Source organism: Bufo bufo, chromosome 1 (assembly GCF_905171765.1).
Source record: "Bufo bufo chromosome 1, aBufBuf1.1, whole genome shotgun sequence".
NCBI classification, from domain to species: Eukaryota; Metazoa; Chordata; class Amphibia; order Anura; family Bufonidae; genus Bufo; species Bufo bufo.
The window spans coordinates 205733483-205753048 of NC_053389.1; the positions used below are offsets into that span (position 1 = coordinate 205733483).

General features: G+C 43.0%; 1 protein-coding gene across 4 annotated transcripts in view; it reads left to right on the forward strand.

Moving 5' to 3' along the window:
- The first annotated feature begins 606 nt into the window (after positions 1–606).
- Positions 607–19566, forward strand: part of LOC121002918 (sulfotransferase 2B1-like) — a 72333-nt gene continuing 53373 nt past the window's right edge. Inside the window, exons 1-2 of one of the 4 annotated variants that reach the window (XM_040434563.1) lie at positions 607–673; positions 12978–13118. In XM_040434563.1, coding sequence (XP_040290497.1) covers positions 12983–13118 — 136 coding nt within the window. In that variant the 5' untranslated portion in view covers positions 607–673; positions 12978–12982. Of the gene's footprint in view, positions 674–5472; positions 5606–6632; positions 6655–12977; positions 13119–19566 lie in introns of those variants that run through there. The other 3 variants (XM_040434565.1, XM_040434564.1, XM_040434566.1) reach the window with 3 other exon arrangements.

A 19566-nucleotide genomic window follows, 5' to 3' on the forward strand; every position in this document is an offset into this window, starting at 1 on the left:
CGGCCACTGTGGGTCGGCCACTGTGGAGGTCAATGTTAAAGGGGCGGGCACTATGGAGGTCTCTGTTAAGGGGGCCAGGAATGGTGGAGGTCACAGTTAAGGGGGTGAGGTGCTGTAGAACTCACTGTTAAAGGGGCAGGCTGCTGTGAATATCAAAGTTAAGGGGGTGGGCTGCTGTGAAGGTCCCATTTTAAGGAGACTCAGCACTGTGTGGGGGGGGTCAGTGTTAAGGGGTGGGAGGCTGTTGAGGTCACTGTTAAGGGGGCGGGATACTGTAGCTATCACTGTTATAGGGATACTGTTGATGTCTTTTAACGACACACACACAAACATTAAATGAAAAAGATGAAATATACCCGTCCTTCAGCTAGTTTACATAATAATCGCTAAGAATACTTTAATATACACTACAATACATTTACATAATAATCGCTAATAATACATAATAAACACTACACTACATTTTTATAATAATCCAAACTTTCCCAGCCAAATAATGTAGCCAATAGCTTGAGAATGAGGTGGAGACTAGACATTTACTTCCTCATAGTAGTATAATTAACTGAGTTCACAAGGCTTAAGGTCTTGCACTGCCTGGGAAAAAAACCTTTCACAAAAAGCAAGCAGCTTTACCAACTTCTGGTATCTGGACGGTAGTGTCTGGTCTTTAAAGGTATCTTGTTCCTTTCTATTTTTAGAATTGAATCTTAATGTTTTATAAAGTTTGCACATAGTGATGATTAATCCCATAATTGGAAACTTTTTTATCATTATGGTATAGGAACAGTATAACAATATGGTATTTATATGTTAGAATATCTAAAACAAAATAACATATAAAAAGGAAGTATTCTGTACAATAAGCTAAATCTGCTAATTCTGCTTGTTTATTTTATTGTGCAAGGATCTTGAGCTTAGTACCTCCAGTGCAATGACACAGTCCCATGTAAGCATTTATTATTTGCTTAAGGTTACTCAGTCAAAAATCACTATAGTTTTACTATGACTACATTAAGTGAGTATAATCTTTTTCACAAATGGAAATAAATAACAGCCCAATGATGTTTGAATTGATTTATGAATCCCAAAATGGACTTAGTTTTGCCAAATTGGTTCTAGTCGGTTCTAACAGCAGGGTTTGTTCTGTTTTTACCCTTTATATTTGTTTTTATCTATTGATCTAATCTTTTATAGTTCTCAAATTCATTCATTTGTCAAATTCAGCAACAGTTTGAGTTTCTTGAAGGATGTTGAAGTTTCTACATGGTGCAGTTAGGTCATAGTAAGAACTTGGCCGACAAATTATTTCATCTGTTCACTTTTGTATGATTAGATTGATGTGATGTCATTAGACTATGACTGACCTATATGTTTTTTGTATTTTTAATATTTTTTAATAAGACTTTTTTTGGCACAGTTAATGCCACAAACTGGAATAAACTTCTTAGTTACAGGAGAATTTATTAAGACTGGAGTTTCATGCATCTTTCTCTGTCCATGTGTCAGAAATTGAAATCTATGGTATGAACAGACATAGGCTTATACTATAATTTACGCCAGTTTCTGGTGTAACTCATAGTAAATTTCTCAGACTCAAAGGGGATTTTCAGGAGTAAAATAGTGATGCCCTTTCCTCAGGATAGGTCAACATCTGATTGGTAGGGGTCTGACTGATAGCACACTGGGCGATCAGCTGTTTAACGAGGCTGCAGCACTCTAGTGAGCGACGCATGATCTTTCTAGGCCGGTGACAATACATTTAGTGGTCACATGGCCTATTGTGCAGCTCAGTGCCATTCAAGTGAAATGGCCTGGGTTGCAATACCAAGCACAGTTTTTATACAATGTACAGTGCTGTGCTAGGTATTCTGTAGGGGGGCCGCAGAGCTCGTCAAAGCGATGTGGCTCTTCAAACAGCTGATTGGTGGCGGTGCCGTGGTGCCCACCAATCATATATCGATGATCTCTCTCAAGGATTGGTCATCAATTATGGTGCTCTTGGAAAACCTCTTTAAATTGACCCCTTCCCATCAAGCCTAACCAAACCCATTTCTTCTGCACTTTCAAATTTTCTAACAGTAGAAAGAGTCTCAAATTCTTGTGAAAATGTGGCATTGACAAAGTTTGTTACTTTTATACACCAGAAAACTGATATAAATCATTTATTAAATTCTCATTCTCCTTTATATTCATACTCATCAGCAGCCATACGGTATGGAATATGATGGTAGGCAAGCAGACAGCGGCAGTGGCATGATTGGGCTGGCGATCAATAGTCATCGTCAGCAGTGGCAATTGTATTTATCAGAGATATCCTAGTGTGTGAAAATCTTCATGGATCCATGTCTTGTTCATTTTGACAAATATGTTTTGTACACTGGCGGAGGACAACTTTGTCAGTTTGGGTGTGACAACACCACATGTGGCATTCAGAACCCTTTCTGACACTGGATGGACAAGATTGTACAGCGAGGGAACACGATATGTGCAGGGGAAAGGCCACAGTCATTTAGAAAACAAGACAATTAGACACCTGGCCAAAAGTCAGACTGATAGCATAGAGAAGAATTACATTTTGCTGAAAGTGGTGAACTGCAAAAAGTCCAGCTTCAGAAGAATGGAACTTCGCCAGGTTGGAGATAAGCTTGATCACAACTGGATTTCTGAGAGCTTAGTTGTTTTTTGGCCTACTCATTCCATTATCAATAACTGATAACAGAACGGAGGAGGAGTCTAAAAACAAGTAATTGATGGGGACAATGACAAGGACACTGTACTGATTGTGGATGTGGCCTGGATGCCACAAAGAAGACTGGGAGAAGGTCTATTTTCCCAATGGATCTAGTGATGGTGTCTCATTCCACGGAAATGCACATCCTTAAAATGGTTTTATGGACAGCTGGCCAGAAGTAGCACTATTATAGAACAGAATTAAATTTGGGTGAAGCCACAGAACTGTACCACATTTTCCACAAATAAGTGGTACTGCAGCAATGGCATCACTAGCAACTTGAAGACCGGGAGGAGGAGGACAGACTTTTTCTAATTCAGAATGCTGGCTGTTGGAATAGTGAAGTAGCAAGTGAGGGAGACATGGCCCTTACTGTATATGTACAATCATCTGGATCCTCAATACACTTCCTCACTTGCTGCATAAAGTGTCCAACAGTACTTGGTCATCTAGAGCAGTGTTTCCCAACCAGTGTGCCTCCAGCTGTTGCAAAACTACAACTCCCAGCATGCCCGCACAGCCCTTGGCTGTGCGGGCATGCTGGGATTTGTAGTTTTGCAACAGCTGGAGGCACACTGGTTGGGAAACACTGATCTAGAGGTTATATCATAATAGAGTAATATTCTGAATGCTCATTGTTGGTTTTATAATGTATGAAGTAGATCTTTATTGCTATGCCCAATACAAGCACTTGGTACAACATGGTGGTCAGTACTGTTGCCAATAGTGTCAGTGACAGTCACCGTATACTGTATATACACAAAGGTGTTACATAACAATAATACACCCCTCCCCCGGAGTCTGCACGGACAAAAACTGTGGTTTATGACACTCTCACACACATCATTATCTTGCTGGTCATTCAACAAAAGGAAGTCCCGAGAATCCTCCATTTAGTTTACAGGATTGATTAACTGGAAGATTCTAGACTAACTGGTCAGCCAGGAAAACTCTGAAACTTTCCTTTACTGGCACCTGATTTCATTGTGTCTGCATTAAACCTCACATATTTTTCTCTTACATATGGCCATTTTTTTTTTTTTTTTTTAATTCACCCACACATATACAGTTGCAAGAAAAAGTATGTGAACCCTTTGGAATGATATGGATTTCTGCACAAATTTGTCATAAAATGTGATCTGATCTTCATCTAAGTCACAACAATAGACAATCACAGTCTGCTTAAACTAATAACACACAAAGAATTTAATTTTACCATGTTTGTATTAAACACACCATGTAAGCATTCACAGTGCAGGTGGAAAAAGTATGTGAACCCCTAGACTAATGACATCTCCAAGGGCTAAATGGAGTGAGGTGTCAGCTAACTGGAGTCCAATCAATGAGATGAGATTGGAGGTGTTGGTTACAACTGCCCTGCCCTATAATAAACACACACCAGTTCTGGGTTTGCTTTTCACAAGAAGCATTGCCTGATGTGAAAGATGCCTTGCACAAAAGAGCTCTCAGAAGACCTACGATTATGAATTGTTGACTTGCATAAAGCTGGAAAGGGTTATAAAAGTATCTCCAAAAACCTTGCTTTACATCAGTCCACGGTAAGACAAATTGTCTATAAATGGAGAAAGTTCAGCACTGCTGCTACTCTCCCTAGGAGTGGCCGTCCTGTAAAGATGACTGCAAGAGCACAGCGCAGACTGCTCAATGAGGTGAAGAAGAATCCTAGAGTGTCAGCTAAAGACTTGCAAAAGTCTCTGGCATATGCTAACATCCCTGTTAGTTAATCTACAATACGTAAAACACTAAACAAGAATGGATTTCATGGGAGGATACCACAAAGGAAGCCACTGCTGTCAAAAAAAAAAAAAACATTGCTGCACGTTTACAGTTTGCACAAGAGCACCTGGATGTTCCACAGCAGTTCTGGCAAAATATTCTGTGGACAGTTGAAACCAAAGTTGAGTTGTTTGGAAGAAACACACAACACTATGTGTGGAGAAAAAGAGGCACAGCACACCAACATCAAAACCTCATCCCAACTGTGAAGTATGGTGGTGGGGGCATCATGGTTTGGGGCTGCTTTGCTGCATCAGGGCCTGGGCGGATTGCTATCATCAAAGGAAAAATGAATTCCCAAGTTTATCAAGACATTTTGCAGGAGAACTTAAGGCCACCTGTCCACCAGCTGAAGCTAAACAGAAGATGGGTGTTGCAACAGCACAACGACCCAAAGCATAGAAGTAAATCAACAACAGAATAGCTTAAACAGAAGAAAATACGCCTTCTGGAGTGGCCCAGTCAGAGTCCTGACCTCAACCCGATTGAGATGCTGTGGCATGACCTCAAGAAAGAGATTCACACCAGACATCCCAAGAATATTGCTGAACTGAAACAGTTCTGTAAAGAGGAATGGTCAAGAATTACTCCTGACTGTTGTGCACATCTGATCTGCAACTACAGTAAACGTTTGGTTGAAGTTATTGCTGCCAAAGGAGGTTCAACCAGTTATTAAATCCAAGGGTTCACATACTTTTTCCACCTGCACTGTGAATATTTACATGGTGTGTTCAATAAAAACATGGTAACATTTAATTCTTTGTGTGTTATTAGTTTAAGCAGACTGTGATTGTCTATTGTTGTGACTTAGAAGAAGATCAGATCACATTTTATGACCAATTTGTGCAGAAATCCATATAATTCCAAAGGGTTCACATACTTTTTCTTGCAACTATACATACATTTCAATACAAACCAATCATGTCAGCACAGTCCTTTTTGCTGAGGTCCACTATCCTCCTCTCTGGTTAGTGACAGTCCTGAATGTGAATATTTTCTTCTTTAGCCCTTGTGGGAATATTACATTCCACCCTCCTGCCTTCAGTGGCGGCAATGCTTACTGTGTGAGTGATTCCGGTGAGTGCTTAACAGTTTTTCATTGCTTTACACTGCCGCTCTTATTCCAGGTTGGCATTCAGATGTTGTTTCTGTCTGCAAAGCTCTAGTTTTCTGACACTTCACTCACTTCACATTGATACGTCAAGGGATTGGAATGCAGAAAAATATTAAAGTGTAACTGCCATTTCACTACCATAAATAAAATTCCTAACATATGTGATGCTGAAGGGAAGATATTCATGAAGTTTTATTTCAGTTAATTTTACCTTTCTGATGTCTGTATTCAGCCCTTAGCAACCCTATTTCTCTGTGCCTCTATTTCAGCATCTTCCTAAAATCGCCTCTGCTGCACTTCCTGTGATGATGTTTGCCATATCCTTGAGGCCATTCTGCATTTCCCTAACTTCCCATAACCCTTTGCTCTCCTTACATGAACTAGCAGACAATTTTTTTGTGGAATTTTTTTATGGTATTCACTGTGTGGTAAAAATAATGTAATTTTATTATGTGGGTCACTACAATGATGATAATGACACATTTCTGTATACATAGTTTTTTTTCTGCTATTACAGCTGTCAGCTGTTCCCTCATTCTCCTCCACACTGCTCATATCTCTGGTTTGGTACCAGCTAGAGTTATGGCCTTTGTATTACTTGAAAGCTGATAGACATTTCAAACAATACAGGCAATGCTGACTGTCTTTCAGACAATACCAGAATGATAGCAATATGTTCAGTACAGGGGAAGATATCACTGATAGAAATCGGGATGCAGTGAATGCAGCTGAAAGTGAAAGTAAAAAATCCCGACTCGATTTCTAACAGTGATTTCTCCTCTTTTGCTTGGACTTTAGCTGCCATTCTGGTCATGTATGAAAGCCTGAAATCAGCCCTCCCCCTCCACTTTCTGCTCGAGCCCAGCTTCAAAGCACTCAGGCTCTGCTCCTCCTCCCAGTGCTCTCCCCTCTAATGTTTATAACAGAGAGGAGACTGCCTGCACATGACATCGTTGTGGGAAGATGCCTGCAGAATGGCAAAGTGGAATGTATTTGTTGGAGTTATTATGAGGTGAAACGGAAAATGATTACATTTTAAAACACAAATGCACATTTACAGTAGGGGGTACTATACCCCTGGGAGCTGAAACTCCTAGGCTTTCGATGACAGGGGCCATCGGGTCCCTGTCACCGCAGCGCAAGGACCCAATGGAGATGTGGAGGGAGCCTCCACAAGCCCCATATGTGCCGCGGTCAGAGCAGACCACGACATACAAGGGGTTAGTACGTTGGCATCGGTATATTCACCGATGCCGGGGTATACAGCAGGGGCTTGGCTGTCAGGACTCATCACTTCCTGCAGCGCCGTACAGGTACGGCCCTGGTATCCTTTGGGTTAAAAGGGGGTATCTAATCCTGCAGATAGGTGTGAGGGACAGACTTGTTCTGATTCAGAATATTAGCCAGTTGTATTTTCCAAAGGAATCTGGTGATGTTGCTTCACGTGCTTCAATAGGTACCTATAATTGTGTTTGAATGGACCATGGCTTGTTTTAATCCTTGTACACCATTGTGGTTTTGTGTGCCCACCTAGTGGAGAAAAAGCGCCATATGGGAGTTGCTCGCACAGAGCTACAGGCAGCCAAGCTGGGCTTAGCTCTGGCACGTTTTGGGCTTAACTGACCCACATCATCATCATCACCAAATCCAGAAGCAGACATGGCCCTGGCTAGGAATGGGAAGTGAAGACTAAGAGGCCTCCACTAAAAGCCTTCTTTGGGGATGCAAGGAGGAAGAGCAGGAGGAATACTGTGACCCCTGGCTCCATGCCTGACTCTGAAGTCAACTTAACGTCATACTTCTGAGACTGAGAGGAGGAGCGAGCCATCCAATCCACAATCTCATACTCTTTCTCCTCAATTATAATGTTGCACTTTTCTGAAGCTAGCAGAGACAACTGCAGCCTACTACTACTACTACTACTACTAAGGGCTCTTTCACACCTGCGTTCTTTTCTTCCGGCATAGAGTTCCGTCGTCGGGGCTCTATGCCGGAAGAATCCTGATCAGGATTATCCTAATGCATTCTGAATGGAGAGAAATCCGTTCAGGATGCATCAGGATGTCTTCAGTTCCAGAACGGAACGTTTTTTAGCCGGAGAAAATACCGCAGCATGCTGCGCTTTTTGCTCCGGCCAAAAATCCTGAAGACTTGCCGCAAGGCCGGATCCGGGATTAATGCCCATTGAAAGGCATTGATCCGGATCCGGCCTTAAGCTAAACGTCGTTTCGGCGCATTGCCGGACCCGACATTTAGCTTTTTCAGAGTGGTTACCATGGCTGCCGGGACGCTAAAGTCCTGGAAGCCATGGTAAAGTGTAGCGGGGAGCGGGGGAGCAGCATACTTACCGTCCGTGCGGCTCCCCGGGCGCTCCAGAGTGACGTCAGGGCGCCCCAAGCGCATGGATCATGTGATCGCATGGATCACGTCATCCATGCGCATGGGGCGCTCTGACGTCATTCTGGAGCGCCCCGGGAGCCGCACGGACTGTAAGTATACCGCTCCCCCGCTCCCCGCTCCTACTATGGCAACCAGGACTTTAATAGCGTCCTGGCTGCCATAGTAACACTGAAAGCATTTTGAAGACGGCTCCGTCTTCAAATGCTTTCAGTACACTTGCGTTTTTCCGGATCCGGCGGGCACCTCCGGCAACGGAAGTGCACGCCGGATCCCAACAACGCAAGTGTGAAAGAGCCCTAATACTACTACTACTTCTGGCTGGATAATTGGTGCTTGTTTGAAACCCTTCCATAGTCTGGACATTTTTTTGCTTCTCAGATAATGTGTATTGGTGTAGTAAACACGTTTATATGCTGGTTAATCAAATTGAACCCCACAAAAAATTATTTAAATTGCAAGCATGTGGATATACAAAAACGGACGATTGAGGTCTCTTATTATTGCGTTAACGCTTCCAGGTAAATTATTTCCAAAGTCCTGTGATGGCTAACCTCCGGCACTCCAGCTGTGGTAAAACTCCAAAGATGTATACTTGCTTGGCTGTTCTCAGAACTCCATAGAAATAAATGGAGAATGCTGGGAATCGTATTTCCACCATAGCTGGAGTGCAGGAGGTTAGCCATCACTGCCTTAGCCTGTCTACTGGTATACTAATCACCTATAAGCTGGTTTACTTAAATTCAGTCTCAAAAAATGTAAGTAGCAAAACTGACTAAACAGACACAGGTGATTGAGGCTTGACCCTCAATTTCACGTTAATACGCACAGGTAGATTGCTGTTACAGCTTAGGTATTGCTGCAGTAATCCTGAATATGCATTTTTAATTAATTGAACAATTAAATTGCAACTGTGTGGAGAAATAAATGAATGGTAACGGATGATTAAGGGCCGGGCCTCATGCTCAATTTTACTGTTGAGAGAATCGAACTTCAGATCATAGATCCGAAGTCTGTTTTAATGCTGTATGGAGACCTGTAGTACTACTAAAGTCAAGCAGTACTCCATTGTATACTTCACAGAATACTCAAGACATATTCACTCAAATGGGGCCTAGTCCTTTAGGCCCAGAGATGGAGTACAAGGATGAACTATAGGGGCCTAAGGGGGTCTGCCCATTTAACCTATTAAGCCAAAGAGTTTCTGATGGTGGTCTAGACTAAACTATAATTATGTTGTTTTATCCTTGAGTGTTGAACCTTCTGGATAATGATAAGGAATAATTAATATGCATGTCTTTTTGTTTTTCGAAAAACGAAATAGATTTTCAGAGGTTGGCACTGGTCATTTAGTCAAAAGAGTTGCACCAGTTATTGCTCAGATCAGCTATTACAAATGAAGAAAGACTAAAATTTCATATCATGCTAACTATGGCAAGAAATGGCATCCTCATTCTTCTTGTGCATATTGGGATAGAAAAGTGAGAGATCAAAACATGTCTATGAAGATAAACGAGGCAATGTCTGCAGACAAAAATAGATATAAAGGAAGTAATTTATGAAGCTGAAATATGGTAGGCCTATATTAGACATATTTCAGGCACAAATTGCTTTTCAACGGTTAGTTGCACCGCAATCTGCAACTTTTCTCCGCTAACGCCAGGTCTAAAAAAGTGGGCATGGGCGGGGAAGGGCCAGCAGGCCTGTCTTATTTACCATTTTCTATGCCTGTTTCAGGCATAGAAAAAGATCTAAATGTAGGACAGCATAGAAGCTGTACTACATTTAGAAGCGGTGGTAGATCCGCCAAAGTTATGAAGAGGCCTGCATCTCTTCATAACTCTGGCGGATCCACTGCCAGGTATAGGGGTTTATTAAGACTGGTGACTAAAATGCCGGTCTTAATAAATGACCCCCAAAATGTCCAGATTTTGTCTCATGGGGAGGTCATATCCTGGGAAGTCATTCCAGGAGTGGAGGTGGCCAAAGAGAAATCTTTACTGTACATTACATTACATTACATTAATGATTCTACATTATTCAATCACTGTTATGTTTTGTTACTCGGTTGGTTACTATTGATTTGTTAGATGAATTGTTAGTTTGTTGTATTTTTATGGTCTACAGTAGATTTGGAAGTCTTCAGACCCTCGTTTTTTTTCACATTTTGTTATATTGTGGCCCTGTGCTAAAATAAAATAAAAATCAACTTTTACCCCTTCATTCTGCACTCAATACCTCATGATGACAAAGTGAAAAGAGAATATTGAAAATTTTTGCTAATTTATTGAAAAGGGAAAAACTCAAATCTTATAGTGACATAATTATTCAGGCCCTTTACACAGTACTTAGTTAAAGCACCTTCGGCATTGATTTCAGACTCCAGTCTTCTTAGGCATGATGACACGTTTGCACACCTGGATTTGGGTGATTTTCTGCCATTCTTCTCTGCATATCCTATCAAGTTGTGTCAGGTTAGATGGGGACCATCAGTAGACAGCCACTTTCAAGTTAGTGCTGTGACTGGGAAAATCAAGGAAAATCACAGAATTGTCCCCAGGCTACTCTTGTCTTGTCTTTGCTGTGCGCTCAGGGTCATTGTCTTGTTGGATGGTGAACTTTTGGCCTAGTCTGTGGTCCAAAGCACTCTGGATCAATTTTTCATTAAGAATTTTCAAAACTTTGCTTCATTTAGCTTTCCCTCTACTCTGACCTGTCTCTCTGTGGCTGCTGCCATCCCCATGCTTCACTATAGCGATGGTATTGGCATTGCCTGGCTTTCCTGCAAACACGACACTTAGATTTGAGGCTTTTTTGCAAATATTCATGTGTCTTTAACCGAGGAGAGGCTTCTTTGTGGCCACTCCCCAGGATGTGTCTTTCCAAATAGTGTCCAATAAACTGAATTTACTGGAGGTGGAATCCAATCAAATGGGAGGTCTCTAGAGCTAAATAATGTGTGTGTGTGTGTTTGTGTGTATTTGTGTGTGTATGTATATATATATATATATATATATATATATATATACTGTATATATATATATAGAGAGAGAGAGATATTTACATGGTATATCATAAGAAATGGTCTGAATACTTATGTCAATGCAAAATTTTAGTTTTTACTTTTTAATTCTTTTTCAAACATTTGTAAAAATTCTGTTTTCACTTTCTCATTGTAGGTATTGAGTGCAGATTGATGGTAATAAACATGAATGTTTTTTATTTTATTTTATTTTAGCACAAGGCCACAACACAACAAAAATGTGAAAAAAGTGAAAGGGCCTGTGGAATTTCCAAATGTACTGTATTTCCAGGATTTTTAGGTATAGGAATTTGGAACTGGTGAAATATTGATGCTTACAGTTATTGATTTTAATGGTGTTCCTGTCCCCACAAATTTAGGTTGTCATTTTTGTTCATCTTTCCCTGATTAATACTACAGTTATCTTTGTATTTTGATGTTGCATTGTATAGTTATTGTTTGTTTAGTGTCTGTGATATTTATTTATGTAATAAGTGAACTTTTTTGTGATAATTATGGTAAATTGGCTATTTGTTTAATCAATTTTTTACTGCATAATTGACTCTGTGTATAATATACTTTATATAACTTCATACACTTTTGTTGGTGTACTTTCTTCGCTTGTCATCCCCTAGAACGTATGTGGAAATATTGTTATAGTTCAATATTATTATAATTTAATATTAATATTGTCAATAATCATATTTCTTACACCACTCGTTATCTATGTTTTTAGTGTGAATTCAATACCAAAAGGAACATTAGAAAGTTATTTCAATGAATTTGAGAAGAGGCTCATTCACATGCAGTAAAGAAAAGAACATGGCCTTGAAACAGTATTAGATTTGGTAGTACCATGCAATAAGTCATTGGTAGCTTATATCAAACCATAATATTTATGTCTACCTGTCCGGATGCTGCGGTTACACTAGCCAAAATAAATGGGTTGTAAGCAAGATAGAAAAGCAGTATAAAAAAAATCAAGATAAAATCATTAAAGAAATGTCTTGCTAGCATTCCCTAATTTGCATCTCCCTTCATGGCCAGAAAAACTCTTAACTTTTCCTACACTCCCATGGAAACTCATCTCATTCATCTACTCAGCATTGCTCACTAAGGAACCCTGACTACATCGTGGCAGAAGGAGCTTGGAACAACCTTCTAACAGATTGAGCTCTTGAACTTCACATAGCTTCTTGAGATGTGTCAAGATTCAGGAGAATTCTTATAACACAATAACCAGGTGGTACAAGACCCCAGTGCTTTCACATAAATTATATTCTACATTTTCAAACTCATGTTGACCCTGTAACTCCCATGTTGGCACCTTATTACATAGCTGGTGGTTTTCTTGTCCTTGGATCCAAGCTTTCTGGGGAAAAAGCTGAAAGAATATGTCCGCAGGTTTTGGGTAGTCCTGATAGGTTTACCCAGGTCTGGAGCTCATGGCTGAAGTATAGATCTCAATAGTAAGAGAAATACCACTGCACACTCAGGGTTAACATGCAAGTAAAATTATTTTATTGTGACATATCCTCCATTGAATACATAGGTAGATAAGGAAGACTGACTGTTTTTGTGACTCCAAGTCTTGACATTTCGGTCAATTCAGACCTTGGTTACATAAATCACAGGAGAAAATCAGAAGTGAGTCAGGAGGGCCCCCGTGGCACAGCGTAGAAGCACTGTAGAGGAGGCTGAAGGCAGTGTGAAATATAGATCTCAACAGGTCCCGGGCCATGTTGTAGCTTGATGCTATATATGTAATGTTTGATTTTACATTTGTAATCCTTATTGATTGTGATTTTCATCTTTTTGTATGACCTAATTATTTCTAATAAAAATAAATTTGAAAAAAAAAAAAAACATCTTGCTGAGGTCTGGAAAAATTGAATCTGAATTTGTTCTAATTTCAGATAAAATGTCTTTTAAACATTTTGAGTACAAAGGTGTCACATTTGCCGATGGAGTATACACAAAAGAGTCTCTTGCCTACGCAGAAAATGAATTTGAAGTACTTGAAGATGACGTTTATAATTTAACCTATCCTAAATCAGGTAATTATCATATATTATTTGAATCATTTCATGGCTACTTTAAACTACATGATCTTTAATAGTTTTCATTTGTTTTAGACCATTTTCACTTGTTGTCTCCTTTTTTTCGTTATTTTTTTTGAATGAGACAGAAGTAGCTGTTAAACTGACATAGAGAACACACCTCATGTAAAGTGCACCACCTCTGCTATAACAGGGCCTATAAAACCCACCATGACTATCACTACTGAGCAGCTGTTCATATTACTTAGCCTAGCACAGGTAGTATTGTCAGTAGATGGCCATAGTTGGCCTGTTAGGTAGCAAACACCAGCATCAGGTACTAAGAAATATGACTAGTAGTGTTGATAGAGCACCAAAGTGCTCGGGTGTTCGTGTGCTCGGGTCGAACACCTTGGGATGCTCAGGTGCTCTACCGAGCATAATGGAAGTCAATGGGAGAACCCGAGCATTAAAACAGGCACCCCCTGCTCTGAAGAGGGGAATGTGTCTGGTTCATGGGAGAAAGTCAGAAATTGATGGAAACACCACCAAAATGGTTTGGGAACAGCATGGGGAGGATGTCTGGATGTATCTTGGACTCCCAGGTCGCTGTTGGGAACAATGTTGTCCGAGTAGTACACCAATTTTACAGACTGACAATAATAAGCACAAAACCGAAGATAAAATCGGTTTTAGAGGAAAAAAAATTAGGAAACATTCTTTCCTGTATATTTACTTGTATATAAAGTGCAAGTGCTGCCAAAAATTAAAAGGAAGAGGCACTCCAATACAACCTGTATATATCACATAAAGGAGGGCCTCTTTCACATTGTGGTACAATTGTTTAGTTAGTGGGACTCCTACACTCATAAAGCCTATGCACTAAGTGAAAGGGCTTCCAAAAATTACAAGGAACTGGCACTCCAATGCACCTTTTATTACACATAAAGGAGGGCATCATACACCCTTGAAAAATTATCATTGATGGCCTGCTGGTAACCCTCAAAAACATTATAAGGGCCTAATGATGACCCTCTAACACATTACGGGCGAGGGTCTGCTGCTGAGCTGACCATCTAAAATATTAGGGGTGAGGGTCTTCTGCAGAGCTGACTCTCTAAAACATTAGGGGCATTTGCCTGCTGTTGATCTGAGCATTGAAAAAATTATGGGCGACCATAGACGGTCCATAGACGGTCCATAGACGGTGTCCGCTGCAGACAGTGACATTAGCTGCGCCTTATCGCCAGTGTAAAGTGTGCGCATCCAAAAAATATCTGTGACATCCAGTGTACTTTTCCGTAGACTGTGTCCGCTATGGACAGTGACATTAGCTGCTCCACATCTCCAGTGTAAAGTGTGCGCATCCAAAAAATATCTGTGACATCCAGTATACTTTTTCGGTAGAAGGTGTCCGCTGCGGACAGTGACATTAGCTGCTCCACATCTCCAGTGTAAAGTGTGCGCATCCAAAAAATATCTGACATCCAGTGTACTTTTTTGGTAGACGTGGTCTGCTGTGGTGTCATGCCCTGCTCAGGTTATGTGCGGAGTTCTGCCAGGTTAGCAGCACGTGTGTAGTTTTTGTTTTTGGTTTGGATTTGAGCTGTATCCGCCTCCCTTCAGGTGCACTGGGTGGGGTCGTTTGTATGGGAAGGAAGGAAGTTGCATCTGAACGTGGGCACAGAAGTCCAGGGAGAGCTGGTAGGGATTTGTCAGGAGGTGACCTTTATCCCCAGCTTCTGGCCTAGACACTTGTTTTGTGGTTTTCTGTGTGACTACTGTATCTTGTATCCAACCCAGCGTGACATTTTTGCGTAAACGCTGCGGACACTGACATTACTGGTGGTGCATCTACTGTATAACATTTCCTCATCCCAAATACTTGTGACATTCCCTGGCAGTGGCCATGATGCTGATGGTGCACAAGAAAAACTATCATCCATGATACCTAGCTTCATGTCCCAGTTTGCAGGGCGGCGCAGGACACCACTCTTGAAGTCAGACCAGTACGACTAGGTGGTCGGTTGAATTGCAGCAGACAATGCTTCCAGTCGTTTAAGCACCACCCTGTCTTCCACCAAGTCCAGTCTCAGTAGCCAAGAGTCTGCTCAACCTAATCCTCACCCTGATCCTCCTTCCTCCCACCATGAAGAGTCTGGGCAAACAAGTGAGCCCATACTTGCATATTCCGAGGAGCTCTTTTCAGCGCCATTCCTTGATTTGGCCCTCTCGCCAAGCACATTTGAAGAGGGTCAGATCTTGTGCCCGGATTCCCAAACTCTTGAGCATCCACAATCACAAGAAAATGACGGTGGGGAATAACTGTTTAATGAGGTGGATGAGGATCAGACACAGTTGCCAATCACTGAGGTAGTGGTTAGGTCACCAAGTCAGGAGGATGAGCCGAGTGAGAAAGTAGAAGAGGAGGTTGTGGACGATGAAGTCACTGACCCAACCTGGGAAGGTGGAAAGCCGAGTGAGGACAGCAGTACAGAGTGGGAGGGATCTGCTGCACTGCAACAGGCTGGAAAAAGCAGTGGGGTGGCAAAAGGGGGAAGGCAGGCCACACCAAACAGGCCCGCAACTGTTACCCGGAGCACACCCTTGCGGAAATCTCCCTTTCCAAGAGGTAGGTGTTCCGCAGTCTGGCACTTTTATTAGGAAAGTTGCGGATGACAAAAAAGTTGTAATTTGCAACCTGTGACATACAAAAATGAGCAGGGGCATGAACACTAGCAACCTCACCACCACCAGCATGATCCGCCACATTTGTGCCATACAAAAATGAGCAGGGGCATGAACACTAGCAACTTCACCACCACCAGCATGATTCGCCACATGGCATCAAAGCACCGTAATAGGTGGGCCAAACGCCTGGGTCCACAATCTGTGTCTGCGGGTCACACCACTGCCTCCTCTTCCCCTATGTTATGTGCTGGCCAAAACCCTGTCAAAGACCCAGGCCCAGATGCCTCCCGCCCTGCACCTGGACCTTCACAAGCACTATCAGCGACCACATCCACTTCTGTGCCCCAGAGCAGCTTCCAAATGTCCTTACCCCAGGCATTTGAACGCAAGCGCAAATACCCAGCCACCCACCCACCCACAGGCCATAGCACTAAATGCGCAGCTTTCCAATTTACTGGCCCTGGAAATGTTGCCATTTAGGCTTGTGGACACTGAGGCCTTTCACAGCCTAATGTCGGAGGCCGTCCAGCGTTACGCAGTCCCCAGCCACTATTTTTCACGGTGTGTCGTGCCCGCCTTACACCAACATGTGTCCCGTAACATCACACGTGCCTGGACCAGCGCAGTTACTGGGAAGGTCCATTTAACCACAGACAGGTGGACAAGTGCATTCGGCCAGGGACGCTACATTTCCAGCACACTGGGTGAATGTTGTGGAGGCTGGGAGTGAGTCATACCCTGGGATGGCACAGGTGCTACTGACGCCAAGGACTGCAGGCCCTACTTCAATCAGGGTTTCCGCCAGCACCTACATTAGTGGCTCCAACCCCTCACTACTCCTCCTCCGCCTCCTACTTCACTTTTACCTCAGAATTATCCGCGTGCAACACCAGTCAGTCATCAGTCGGTAGCTGGAAGCAGTGTAGCACTGCAGTGAGGAAGCAGCAACAGGCCGTGCTGAAGCTGATCTGCTTAGGTAACAAACAGCACACCACCACAGAGCTGTGGCAGGGGATAAGAGAGCAGACTGAGCTGTGGCTCTCGCCACTCCACCTAGAACCAGGCATGGTTGTGTCTGATAATGGACGTAACTTGGTGGCGGCTTTGGAGCTCGGCAAGCTCACACACATCCCATGCCTAGCCCACGTCTTAAACTTAGTGGTTCTGCAGTTTCTCAAAACCTACCCCAATTTTCCAGATCTACTGATGAAGGTGAGCTGGGTGTGTGCACATTTCCACAAGTCATCAACATCTTCAGCCGGTCTGTCAACGCTGCAGCAGCGTTTGAAATTGACAGCTCTTGGCTGTTGTGCGACGTGAGCACGCGCTGGAACTCCATGTTCCACAGGTTGGCCGGGCTTTGTGAGCAGCAAAGGGCAGTTGTGGAATACCAGCTGCAACATGGTCGTCGCCTTTCTAGTCAGCTTCCGCTATTCACAAGCGAAGAGTGGGCATAGATGTCTAACCTCTGTGAGGTTTTAAGAAACTTTGAGGAATCAACACAGATAGTGAGCAGCGATAACGCTATTATCAGCCTAACCACCTGAATTCTGTGTCTACTCAAAAGCTTGCTGCTCACAATTAAGGATGACGCTTTGCATGTGGAAGAGGTGGAAATGGGGGAAGACATTGCACAGGGTGATAGCCAGACCACCCTCAGTTTGTCTTCTCAGCGCGAATTGGACAATGAAGAGGGAGGAGGAGGAGCAGGAAACGGTTGCCTCCGCTACAGAGGATAGTACCCATGGAAGTTTAATTCCATCTGTTCAGAGTGGGTGGGGAGAAGAGGAGAAAGAGGATGAGGAGATTGAGAGTGATCCTCCTGATGACGACAGCGAAGTCTTGCCTGTTGGTACTTTGGCACACATGGCTGAGTTCATGTTAGACTGACTTTCCCGCGACCTGCGAGTTATACTCATTTTGGACAACACAGATTACTGGTTGTTCACCCTTTTTGACACCCGCTACAAAGAGAACTTTTCATCTATCATTCCTCTGGTAGAGAAGACGAGCAAAATGGTGCAATACCAGAAGATCCTTGTTGAAAAATTGTTCCCAAAATTACCAGCTGACAACACTGGCGGCAGAGTCCGTAGTTCCTTGGCCAACAGAGGAGGGGAGACAAGGTGAACACACAGCAGTTCCAACAGAGGCAGGGCAACACTCTCCAAAGCCTGGGACAGTTTCATGACACCCCACCAGCCCCCTGACCCTGATGCGCGGCCTAGTATCACAATGAGGTAAAAATTTTGGAAGATGGTGAAGGAGTATATAGCAGACCATGTCAGCGTCCTCAATAATCCCTCAGTTGCCTTACAACTACTGGGTGTCCAAGCTGGACACATAGCACGAACTGGCGCTCTATGCCTTGGAGGTGCTGGCCTGACCTGCCACCAGTGTTTTGTCTGAGCGGGTTTTTAGTGCTGCTGGTGGCATTATAACAGATAAGCGTATCCGCCTGTCAACTGAAAATACTGACAGGTTGACTCTTATAAAATTGTACATGACTTCTCAACTCCACCAGAAGAAAGCTGATGAACATAAAGGCACTTTAAATGTGTTGTTTATAATGTACTGAATACACTGTATTCCCATGCACCCCTTCTCCTCTTCCATCATATGAACATGCTTATTTGTCGCATATAATGCCCTCGCATCTATGCCCTTTGCATATAATGTTTTACAGGGTCAGCTCACCAGCAGGTCTTCACCTACAATCTTTTACAGGGTCAGCTCACCTGAAGGCCTTCACATATAATTTTTTAGAGGGTCAGCTCACCAGCAGGCCCTCACCTACAATGTTTTACAGGGTCAGCTCACCAGCAGGCCCTCACCTACAATGTTTTACAGGGTCAGCTTACCAGCAGGCCCTCAGCTACAATGTTTTACAGGGTCAGCTCAACAGCAGGCCCTCACCTACAATGTTTTACAGGGTCAGCTCACCAGCAGGACCTCACATATAATGTTTTACAGAGTCAGCTCACCAGCAAGCCCTAGCATATAATGTTTTACAGGGTCAGCTCCCCAGCAGGCCTTCACCTACAATCTTTTACAGGGCCAGCTCACCTTAAGGCCCTCGAATATAATTTTTTAGAGGGTCAGCTCACCAGCAGGCCCTCACCTACAATCTTTTACAGGGTCAGATCACCAGCAGGCCCGCACCTCAAATCTTTTACATGTTCAGCTCAGCTGCAGGCCCTCGCATATAATTTTTTACAGGGTCAGCTCACCAGCAGCCCCTCACCTACAATTTTAACAGGGTCAGCTCGCCAGCAGTCCCTTGCATATAATTTTTTAGAGGGTCAGCCCACCAGCAGTCCAGTCCCGCACCTAAAATCTTTTACAGGGTCAGCTCACCTGCAGGCCCGCACCTAAAATCTTTTATAGGGTCAGATCACCTGCAGGCCTGCACCTAAAATCTTTTACAGGGTCAGCTCACCAACAGGCCCTCACCTAATTATACCTAATAGGTAATTTGCGTGCATGCTGCCTTGCTTGGATGTGGTAGCTGTAGCCGTTTCTCAGGCTCCCTCTCCGGAATCAAACCCTGATTTCCCATTACCCGTGGTCACCATGGTTTGCACTGAAAAGGACATCGAAAGTTGATAGGGCAGACATCCGAATGGATCGTCGCTGTCACGGGGACGTGCGATCGGCCAAGGTTATCTAGAGTCACCAAAGCGGCAGCAGGCCTCACCCATAATGTTTTAGATGGTCAGATCAGCAGGCCTTTGCTCCAAATGTTTTTGAGGGTCACCAGCAGGCCATCAATCAT